Source organism: Protopterus annectens, chromosome 8.part0 (assembly GCF_019279795.1).
Source record: "Protopterus annectens isolate FY-2018-M chromosome 8.part0, PAN1.0, whole genome shotgun sequence".
NCBI lineage: Eukaryota > Metazoa > Chordata > Ceratodontiformes > Protopteridae > Protopterus > Protopterus annectens.
Genome location: NC_056741.1, coordinates 408129445 through 408141879, shown reverse-complemented (window position 1 = coordinate 408141879; position 12435 = coordinate 408129445). Strand labels below are relative to the sequence as shown.

General features: G+C 39.0%; 1 protein-coding gene across 1 annotated transcript in view; it reads left to right on the top strand.

The window, feature by feature from the left end:
- The first annotated feature begins 6342 nt into the window (after positions 1–6342).
- The window catches only part of RAB13 (RAB13, member RAS oncogene family), a 999793-nt gene continuing 993700 nt past the window's right edge, over positions 6343–12435 (top strand). The window contains exon 1 of the mRNA XM_044079917.1: positions 6343–6719. Coding sequence (XP_043935852.1) covers positions 6596–6719 — 124 coding nt within the window. The 5' untranslated portion in view covers positions 6343–6595. The remainder of the gene's footprint in view (positions 6720–12435) is intronic.

Below are 12435 nucleotides of genomic sequence, written 5' to 3'. Positions count from 1 at the left end.
ATACAAGTAAAACACAAAAATGGTCTCTAAAAATGATGCAGCCTTCACAAATAAAAAATTATGGAAATAAAAGTTGGAAATAACTATTCCCCCAACATCAGCCTAAAAGGAACGACAACGACCTCCACCAATTACACAAGTCTGCCACGTGTCAAAGGATTATAGCTGGCAATCCCATCATAAACCTATATAATCTTTAACCCAGGAATATATGCAAAAAATACCTAAATAACTAATTCTTAGCCAAAACTTGAAAATCAATGTCTCAACAATAAATCTAACCATTATTAACGTCTATTACTAATGTTACACGATAGCCTAACAGCCAACTAAAGCTGTGTTTCACCCAAAGCATAAACTTCAGGAAAATACATTATATGAATGAGCCTTATCCAGGGTATTTAAAAAAAAAACAAACAAAACATAACAATGAATACACCCGGTTACCTTTCCAATTAAAAATAGAATGTGGCTAACGGGGGTGACGAAAACAGCCTTACTAAAACCACACGGCATAAGGGAATCTAAAATAAATAAATAAATACCATCTACTTAAATAAAAACAGTAAAGATGTCATATAGGATGTTCGATGGGGAAAATAAGTAATTTAGCTATAAATGGAGATAAAAGGTCCATGCAGAGGTTACAGGAAATGGGGGGATAACATTATAAAAATCAACACTTAACAATTTCACTAAAATAATAAAAACCAGAGCTAAAAGGTTACTGAATCAGAAAACCACCATTCTTGAGTTTCATCTAGCTATGTCAATTCTAAATGAAAATTAATTTCCTGCACGAAAGTCTCATGAAGTTCAAAAACTATAATCAGAATCACCACTGTTTATAAAATTAAGATTAAGAAAAATGGAGTTTACAAATCTTGGTGTGTATTATGTGCTTAGGTGGACATTTGTTTTTACAGTATTTAATAAACATTTCATCACGCTTAACTTTAATAAAATGACAATAGTTAAACTTTTTGATTCCTGCACGAATGAATTATCCCCCTGATTTTTATTGGTTGAAACCCAAGTTCTGATACAATCAGGATCCTCTTTTGATATTTCCAATCACACTCCAGGCTAGAACCTGCTTAACCAATGAAAATGAATTGTTTATAATACAGAATACAGTTGAATGAAGTTTCACTATAAATACATGTACTTCTACTGATTTGTCAGTAAATGCGCTCACCTACCAAGCAATTAAGTAAAGGTCTGATTTCCAATTTATTCTACTTGTGTGCTAATTCCGAGCTACTGTGGATCTAGTGCATAGATCACATAGTTTTTTAAAGTGTTTTCCTTCTTGGAAATTTGCCTGGTATAACTCTTTATTCCCAGTGTCTCTCATATTTTTTATATTAGTTACTCATTTACTCATTGCTATAGCTCTGTTGTTTCATTCCACAATGTCATTTTGCTTTCTAATATTCCATTTAGCTATCTATTTCCATTATTTTTAATTCCATGTCCCTAGTTCTATTCACAATGTCTACCCTGTCTTTAAGTTGGGTTATCTTGTATTTTCTTTCCACATTCTAGTAATCACTTTGTTAGAAACCAATAAAAATAGACAAAAAAGTGATTTTGCACGTTTTAGGGCATCATGACCTCTATACCAACTCAGCATCATGTTTTTTTTATAAGATGCCATTGATTGTTTAGAATTCTGTAACTCTGTGATAAGTGGTTAGAAAGTCTCTTTTAAATTGATATAGCTTTGGATAAGATCAAAAAATATGCTCTCTTTCTGGTCAGTACTGTATCTCTCCAAGCATATTTGATTTACCCATGGAAACATTCTGTGTATTCTTTTGGGGGTGTAGAAGTATTCATGAAAACAGTTCATCCAAATACTTAGGATCTTCTATATTTATTTCCCTTTTGGCACTAAATATATTTCTTTCCACTCCTTCTGTTGCTCAAGTCTACTTCCCCACTTATGTCTCAGTTTTACCCCCTTCTGCCTAATTCATTCTAGCTTACCTCAGTGTCCCATTTATTATCAGATCTACCAGCCTCTCCTACAGTCCTTGGACAATCTTCATTCTAAAGCAATGGCTGGCGGTCAACCTAAAAGTGTCCTGAAGGGTTATGCCATTGACTAGTTCCAAAAGAATATTTTTTTAATTCATGACCCACAACTTGGATCCCCCTTCCCCTGTTTACATCTGAGAGCTACTATCTTCTATGGACCATGGATCCCCATAAGGAATGTCCAGTTGAATGTCCTCCTCCCTGTGATGGGCACACCCCTTCCTTCCCTGGTAGAACCTCTGATACTTCAACTGCTACTTGAACCCAGGTCACCTGAGCCATAGAGCTTTGTCCCTCTATGCCATGGTGCTGGCTTAATTTCTGAGTTTTATTCATCTCTTTCCTGGACCCCTTTATATAGTCTACTTCTCATATTCTATTGTTTGCTTTTCAGTTTTCACCTCAAACAACAATTTGATCATCTCTGGTATGTCCCATTCGCTCTGTTCTGCTTATGTCCTACACTTGCTCATTGCTGACACTAATGGCAAGTAAGTTCTCTATTCATTCTTCCTAAAAAGAGTAATCTGTTTAGCTGATGTCTATCCAAGGACACTGTGTGTTTACTTCATTTGTTCCCAGAATATTATGCCCCTACTCCTTTTCGGCCACCTTTTCAGGATGCACTTTATCTCATTATTTTAAATCCCATCCTACTAAGGAGTAGTCCTGTTTTTCCACATATCAAACTTTTTGTGTTCCATGATTTTCTTAGTTAATCTGGAGATATTTCTCAGACCCACCCTTTCTTCTCCAACTTCCAGAAACTTTGATCATATATTCAACATTTGTATTTCCTGATCTTCTCCTCCCCCCATGCCACACCTGTGTGTGAGGGTCATTTGCTTAGTACCCGTGTCCTTCGTTTTATTCATTACCTTCAATTGTGTTGCTTTAAAATAACCTTGCAAATCTGGTACTGGCAATTCACCTGGTCCAATGGAATAATTATTTTAACCCTTGAGCTTTTATCAACCCAAATACATTTTCCTTTTCCAGAATCTTACAAAAGTCATCTTCCACCTTGTAAAAGAAAGCCTGTTCTGCATAAATTATTTGAGGCACTAAAATATTTTAAAGCATTTTATTTTATTACCTGGATCTGAATAACTTAATACAACACATTGTGGAGAGAAGTTCCATATGTAGATGTTCTTATTTGCCTCTCTTTCAGAGTTGTCCTCTTTTTTTCTTCCTTTTTTAGAGAATCAACTATAATTACTTGCCAGTAACTGGTTTATTTATATTTTTAGTGAAAAATGCCAGTATTTTATTATTTTATTAGGTTTACATGTGGGAGCTTTGAGAGTTCCCTTCCTGCTAAGCCAGTGCTACACCAGAAATCCACTAGCCCTTATTCTTAATCAAAGAAGTTGAGAATTATGGAAAGGAGCAAATTATAAGGATTATGACAAACTGAAGAAGTGTTTGACTGCTCAAGCTAAGGTCACAACAGAGACTCAGGCTTGCAAATTTCAAGAGTGGATTTTTCTTAAAAACAGAACAGTGAAGTCTTAGTTATCTGAATTAAAGTATATGTTATCTTTATTGTTTTACCCAAAGGCTTCTAGTAGTAAGGCAACAATGGCAGTAAGTTTTAGTAATTGATAGATTTAAACAGACATTGCCAACTGCAATTAAAAAGTTGTACGTCAGTCAGACCCAAAAGATTCTGAAAGTGTTGTTACTCTAGAGAAAATCTAGTACCATTAACATTTATGCAAAGGGAAATTGCTTAGACTGACAGAAAATTCACTTATTAACACAAAAGGGACAACTACATCCATATTTGTTTTTTAATTGTCAGACTGGGTAGATGAACTAATAACATACATGTCTTTCAAAGCAATATCCCAGTCCACAAAGGTTACAGAAAGGATTACATGCAGGGATAATTTATAGTCACTGGCATGTTTTAGCAGATGGGAGGAAATCAGAACACCTTAAGGAAACCCATATGAATGTAGGAGAGTGCTACAAAATCCTGAAAGCTCAAACTCCTGAAAGTTCAAAATACTGAATCTCATAACACTGAAAACACACAGGATACCAACACTTACTATATTCCAGCACAAGTACATACAGAAACATTTTACCCTTCAGCTATAAGCAGGGAGGCAACCCCCCTCCCCCACACTACATAAATATATCAACTCCAAGATTGCACTTCACTACACTAAGTGCAGTCTCGGAGTTGATATATTTAAGTAGCAGTGGGTGTGGGGAGTGCAGCCCCCCACATAGGGGGTGCAGGGGGCATGCCCCCCTGCTTATACTTGGAGAAGAGTAATATGGTTTGTTTTTTTATTTGTTTCTGCATGTATTTGTGCCGGAATATAGTACTTGTTGGTATCCTGTGTGTTTTCAGTATTATGAGATTCAGTAATTTGAACTTTCAAGATTTTGGTTTCAGGATTTTGTAGCGCTCCCGAATGTAGACAGAATATACAAAACCTTAAGTTCCTTCAGCTTTCGACATTACACTATCATCCAAAACTCTTTGAGAGTCCAGTCCAACCGTTTTCTAGTTTTAAGCTTCTGTTTGCCTTCCAGAATTTATATTGTGAAATCCTAGCAGTAAGTTTATTTAATCCTTTTTTGTTACTATTCTCAAAAAGTTAATAATTTTTCTATCTACCTCTGCCTTCCAGTACTTGGGTACACATACCTCATGTTTCTCTTCCCTAGGTCTATTTTTCCCCTTTTCATGACTATACCAAGCATTTCTCTGCCATACTGCTGAAGTGGTTAACTTTCTAACCTAAGGCTTAGTGATCAGCAGTTACCTCCATCACAGTATTTTTTAAAATACATTTAGTACTCTACAGTTGTATTTTGTGATTGCATTTATTAGCAACCAGTCACAATTCATGTCAGCAAAAGAAAACACAGTACCTTTCAGGCCTTCATATTAAGCCTGGTCTTACTAACTTTTGAGACAGTAAGTTGAGAAGTACCTAAAACCAGACAGTTAATTTGATAGTTTGGGGTAGAAAACCTTGCTCAGCACTCAACATCAGCAGCTACTACTGGCTACTGGAGTGTGAGCAGCTGACACTGTGTACCACACAAGAGGTATGAAGCTGCAGTTATTGATACTGGACTAGTCACTAAAGCTTACATGATGTAAAATGTCGCCTCCATTAACAAGACGTATTACTACTGCCGGACAGGGTTACCATCTGTCCCTCTTTGAGCAGTTGTGTCCTGCTGAAAATAATAAAAAATGGCAAATGTCCTGAGATTTTAAGACAAAAATATTTCCTAAGTTTTCTTTAATAGTTGTATAATTCAGTAATTTTGTATTTAAAACACCTAAATGCTATAAGAAATAGTGTAAGCAGCTTAAATACTAAATGAATAAGTTTTTATTTTGGCAAAGAAGTGAACTTCTGTCATTTGCATCGGCAACGGGATGTTTTTACTGCAAAATTTCACATTTATAAAATAAATGTCCCATTATGGGCATTTGAAATGGTGGCAACCCTACTACCGGATCAAGAAAGAGTACCAGTAGGAAAATACCTTGCACTTTTCTGTAGCGTCTTTCACAAAAATCTATACACCACATAACGCATAATGACCGTGTTATAGCAGGGAGTGGGGATCTACTTGGAGGTACATCTAGGTCCAACTGGGACTGCCTCTATACTTATTTAATGACTGTCATCATCAATTATTTTTGACAGAAAAGCACACATTTCATTAGGTTCGGACCAAATATAGGAATAAAAAACATACCTCTTAACACACGGATTCTGGATAAAGCCTGAAATAGGGAGAAGGGGAACAAATGCCCTAAAATCAGAAATTGTAAGTATTATTCCTGCAAAGTTATATATTTGATAGAATTACACTGGCACAAACATGCAATTCTCTGAGAGATATGAAATCTGGATCTCAAATATCTGTTGTTTTAGGACTTCATTCTTCAATGACTGTCGGAAAACCAAAAAATGTTACGAAGAATACACCAATAAAATGAGGCAAACATCTGGACATTCAGTTAAATGCTGGACAGTTACATGTATGGACAAAAAAACTGGACATTCTGCGAAATTCTAGACAGCTAAGGTGTATGGTTCCTCAATTTTTGTGGTCGGCACAGTTTCTATTCACTGGTCTGGGAGTAGCGATGGCGGCACCACTCATACTGCAGGGATAATCCTTCGTTTGATTCCGGAATACTTACAACTCGTAAACTAAACTATAAAATAAAGTTTTGGATTTCCAGCACAACAGACGAAGTTTAGGATAAAAAAATCGTCCGGCAACTGTCACTTAAATACTGCACGTACTGCATGAAAAGCGGAAATCCATTAAATACACTTTTAAATGTTGGATTTGCTACAGTTAACTTTTCTAAAAATGGCAAACCACACTCTCAGAAATTCATTAAACAGCTGGTAAAGCCTGCCGTAATGGCATTTTTTTATTCAAAGGAGGAGGAGGCGGAGGCAGAAGCCACTCCTTAGCTAGAGAACCCGTAGCTGGATTACACACAACACCAACTAACAAACACACAACATCTTTGTGGTAACAGCAAAGCAAGATGGCGAAAGCGTATGATTATCTCTTTAAACTGTTGCTTATCGGGGACAGTGGTGTTGGGAAAACTTGCCTTATAATTCGTTTCGCTGAGGACAACTTCAACAGTACTTATATTTCCACCATTGGTGAGTGGCTGCTGGGCTGATTGTAAAGTTGGCAAACTTTTGTTTCGTGTATGTGCTGGAGATCGATGTACGCTCAGAGTATAAGTGTCTTCATTAACTTTTTTGGCCGTCAGGATGGACTGTTCCCCCCCACTTCACTGGATCGCGCGATTTGTACGGCTAATACTAATAAGTGAATGGATAAATAATAGTATCTTATAGAAACAGTTCTGCTTTTGTAATTTAAAAGGAAAGTGAGTTGATATTTTAAGTTCTTAAGCTTTGTTGGCAGTAGCTACGGTGTAATTGGGCAGCTGTTTAAATATTTACTTGGGTAAAATATTTGGCAGAAGAAAATAGTTATTGATAATTGTTGAATTCGGGTCCTTGAATTTCATAGCTTTCAGGCAGTGCCTTAAATAAAATTATCTCACTATTACGTACAAACCTTTTGTAGGGTGTACCAGGGATGGGCATCTTTTTAATATGTGGATCTGTCAGCGTAATATGGTTGAATTGTTTTCTTGTTACTGTAAGTGTTGCTCTAATGCTGTAGATAAGAAGGCGGATGTCATCATTTCTTTTTTCAAACCCTTACTAGTGTTATGCCAAGTTATATCAGGATAGTGACAACAAATCCAGCTGGATACTTATTTACTGTTGTGGTGGTATGTTGTAGGTGTTCTTCAAACATAATCTATACAAACACCTGAGAGGTATACAGTTTATGTTCCATTTGTTTATTAATGAGATTAAAATAATATTTTTATTCAAAGTGCTTCAGATCACAGATTATTATTTTTATGAGTAAAAGTGATAATGATTTGTTATACCAAATTAATACATTTTTGTTTTGAATCTGTGGCACATGTCATGCACCCAAGTAATACAGATTAACGTGTCTTTATTGTAACATAAAACTAAAACAGTAGGTGCTGAGGTAACCAACCAGTGGAGTCTCCATAAGGGTCGGTTATGGGTTCTCCCCTTATTTCAGAAATGACAACCAGGGCATCTGATTCACCAAATTTACAGATTACTGCAAACTGGGTGTAATTGGTAAAATCCCTTCAGATATTTGCAGCATTTGTAAAGGTGTTGTCTTGGCTAGTACTTGGTGTATTGAAATGTGCTTAAATTGAACGCTAAAACATGTATTGTTTCTTTTGGAAAAATAGTTACCAACAATATACAGTATAGATAGTACACTCTTCCAAAACAATAGGGTAGTCATGGACCTGGGCACTTAAGTCAAAATTTCTCTCTCCTGTCATCAACATAGGCAACTGTTGTGAAATCCTGTTACTTGGCACAAGTAGTAGCCAAAGGTATTTTGTCTGGATCCAAAGATGTTACTGTCTCCATCTATTCATCTGTGATCAGACCAATTATAGGCTACAGCGATCCATTTGGTAAGCATCTGACAAGACATCTCAACAGATTTGAAAAGCCCCAGAGGTTCCTAACAAAAAAGGATCTTTGGTCTTAAGAACCCTAGATATCAGGAGAGGTTGACCATCCTGTTCCTTGCATTCTGTGTTTTACAGACTCCTGAGGAAAGATCTGTGTTTCTCTTACCATGCTATTAGAGGTCCAGTGGTCCTTGACCTCCTGTATCTCAGTAAGACAAAGAACTTGGGTAACACTAGAACCAGAGACTTCAACCTCCATTAGCAGGTAAACAGAATGTAGTGGAAAGAGAGATTCATCACACAGCACCTAGTCCTTGACCTTTTTGTATCCAAAAAAGACCAACAACTCGCTAACACTAGAACCAGAGACCTCAGCCTTTATCAGCAGATAAGCAGAATGTGATGGAGAGAGATCCCAGGGCACCTCCCGCGTCTCTGGAATAAAGTTCCTCTGCAGATTAAACAATATGATTTTATATATATATATATATATTCCTTCAAATTAAGCATAGGTGACTGGATGGATGCTCTCAAATTTATCCTGGTGCTAAATGGCCTCTCCCTTCTTGAGAAAGGATGTAAAGCCTGAGAGTGGATATTGGTAAGGTGTAAATTGTCATTAGAATGAAGTAGCATTTAAACTCCTCCGAATCCCACAAAAATGTGAGTTGTGCTTCTCAATATGGCTTGATGAGTTTTATGAGAGGTCAGGCTACTGTGGCATGCGTATTAAGGCTGTAAATTCCACAAGTAAGATGGTGAAATATTATATCTGATGTTGTCAGTCTTCACTGAATCCTTGACAGTGGGCTCACCTCGGCCGTTTATTCCAGCTCGTACCTTCCAAACTCTCGAGCCAGGTACTATTCATAGTGCTTCTCTTGAAAATAACCTCCGATCTCGTTTGCGCTTCATAGGTCAGATGCATTTGTCCTTCTCTCTAGCTTAGGCTGATTTTGAGTAAGTTTATTTCTTTTAATACTCTATCTTTTGTCATTTTATTTAATTTTCTTCTTAAACCTTCTCTATCTCTACCAGCTCCTCTCGTAGCTTAGTTTGACTCTGTTTCTTTTCTCTTCATCTTTCTACCTTTGGTAGTCTTTTTTTAGTACCATAGTTGGTTCATTTATACCCAATATTACCTCTTTAGATACTCTTATCCCTTTGTAATTGTTTAAAAAACTCTATTTCTGTATCTCTTCCTTGTCTGTGTGACTGTGTATTTCAGCCCATTTTTCTTTAGTTATGGCTGTAAAACAGCTCTTCCCTGTTAAAACTTCAAAAGGCACCAGAAATGCCAGAGTAAGATGCCCAACTCTGACAGACATACTTTTATGTGTATACTGCCTGGGGAAACTTCATTTTCAGGAAGATTGTTCAATTTGTCACGGGTTCTCTACCCGTACCCTTACTGAGAGGAAGAATAAACTTATCTTGAAGGGACTCCTCAAAACTGATTTCTAAGAGGCCATTTCTGGGTCTAGGACTGAAGGTAGCACATCATCTTCCTCTACCAAGAAAAGACCTTCTTCACTTCCTAGTTCATGAGAACCATCCAAGAGGGTCTCTAAGTTGGCCTTGGTACCAAAGAGCTCTGGAAAGTCTGTCTGGCTCCACACCTAAAATTGTATCGGAGCCAACAGAAACTTCTTCAGTACCCTTGGTGCAGAAACCGTCTCAGCTGCCTTTCCTCCCTAGGACAAGATATTCACTAACCTTTGATCCTTTTTAAAGACAGGCCACCAAGTCCCTTTCTTGAAGTGAGACCTCCTTAGTCTCCTTCGACTGCCTCTGTCAGATCTACTAAGAGTCTCTCAGAGGCGACATTTTGAGACTGGTGGATCAGCTTCTGATGGTGAGTGGATTAACTTCTGTTCCTAGCCACACTGGCATTGGAACCAGCCAGTCTATGATACCTTTAATTCCTCCACCTCTTCCAACTCCTGTTGAGTCTTTGGAGCCCCTAGTTCCTACACTACCAGCACCAACTGTCTCTGTTCTGGTAGCATCCTCTTCTCCGGTTCCGAGAGCTGACTTGAGCTGCTCTGAGTTTTCAGCACCAGAGGGCTCCTGGGGTTGAGGCTGTATGTTTGAGTCTGTGGTGCATGGATCAATTTCCTTAGTTTCAGAGTCGTCCATGGCCCTTGTAGCATCAACCCAGACTTCTGCTTTGGGAGCCGCCTCCTCAGTGTGAGATGTGACCCCGGTTCCAAGCTCCCATCCTTCTACAGGGGGTCGGCCTTCCGAGTCATGGAGAAGGCCTTGTCCACTGAGGACTCACAGCCCTTGTCATCCTTCTCAGGACAACTGTCTACATCCTCTCAACCTGAGCTGCCATCTGACTTGTACCTGAGATAGAGGGCACAAAAGTCCCAGGTTGCACCCACTTTGGTGGTTTTCTCTTTAGACACTTCCTCGGATCATCTCCCCGAGGAAGTTCCTGTGAAGAGGCAGTGCAAGAGGAAGCACTTGGACTCCCCGGAAGAGTCTTTCACCGAAGATACTGATTTTGATGAAGGGGAAGTTTCCCCTAGGTCACCCCCGATGATGATTCCATTATGGACATCCTAGAAATTCTGAAACAGGGGCATGGCTGGTCCTCTATCCAACCTTCCTTGGAGGAGTCAGTATACCTGGAGGATTTTCATACCCAACCCTCTATGTCTTGGATCTCTCCGCCTGCTGACAGTCTCATTAAATTGATCATTTAGTGGGTGTGGAAGATGCCTGATGCCATTGAGCTGATCCCCAAAAAGCCTTGCCATATCTTATTTGCCCCAAAGGATGAGCCTCACTGGTCCAAAGGAATACTTATTGATGCCATGGTGATAGCAGCACCCACAAAAAAGGGAACTTGCAGAGGAAAGTCCAACTATCCATCCTCCTAACAAGGAGTTTAGGAGTTTGGATAGATTTGGGAAGCGTGTTTATGCCTCAGTGGACCTTTGCTCTCAGGTCCTTGAATTATATGGCACACTTCACTAGGCTACAGAGGGATTTGATCAAGGAGCTGTCAGATACCCTTGAAGGAGCAGTGGCTGAAGTGGTAAGGGATAAAATTATCTCTCAGCAAATAACCCTTGATGCAATTTCTAACTCGTCCATGAGGCTGATTGCTCATGCAGCTGAAAGGACTTCCAGAGCAGTGGGTTCAGGCATAGAAGGCATTCCTGGATGCGCTTGTGTGACTTTGCGGAGCCATTCAAAACATCATTCGTCAATCCTCCATTTCATGGATCCAGCCCTTTTGGTCCTAAGGTTAAAGACACTTTAGCCAGATGTGAAAAGGATGGCAAAACCATTTTTGCCATAGGCGTATGTTTCTCTACTCCTCAGAGGCCCTACTCCAGGAAAAAAAGAAGTGGGCGACTGTGGTTTAAAACATCCAAAGGGCCTTTCCAGGATTTGCGTGGCAAAGAATTTCCCCGAGGCAGAGAGGGAAGTAATGAAGACGCCGCCCTAGAGGCAGAAATTGACCAGAAAACCAGGGGTCCAGAAAATATTTCTCTGGTACTTCCTGCCAGCACCCCTGAATGGGTGCACAATTGCTTTCCTCTGGAGGCAGTCAGGGGGACGACTCTCTCTGCACCAATCTGCCTTTCAAACATTAACTATGGACAGATGGGTGCAGGGAATAATATCCAGAGGTTACAAAATACCATTATCAATTCTACCATCATCCCAGAAGAAACTCCCGGACGTACCACACAGTCACAGGGAAGCAGCAGCTTTAAAAATTCAAAGACTGCTAGACAAAGGAGTCATCCAAAATGTTCCACCAGACCAAACAGGATCCAGTTTTTAGTCAAGCTTCTTTTTAGTGCCCAGAAAAACAGGGGAATGGAGACCCAGCTTGAATATCAGCCAATTCAACAAGGCAGTTCACCAAATTCTGGATGGTGTTGGTACAGTCAATACTTCCATTCTTGGAAAAAGGTGATTAGATGTGCTTTGTAGACCTTCAGGACGCTTATTACCATATAAAAATGGTCAAAAGCTCCAGGAGATATCTGCACTTCCGGCTGGAAACCAGTCATTTCCAATTTAGAGCGCTGTCCTTTTGCCTCACCACAGCCCCCAGGGTATTCACTAAGTGCATGACAGTAGTGTCAGCTTATCTCAGACTGCTAGGATTTTGAGTATTTCCTTACCTTGATGACTGGCTCCTTACTGCTACTACCAGGCATCAGTTAGAACAGGCAAGAGACTACACTGTACATCTCTGTATGTCTCTAGGTATAACCGTAAATTCAAGAAATCAAGCTTGCAACCCACTCAGCAATTAGAGTTTACTGGAGCTTGTTTAAACAGTGTTTAAGAAATTG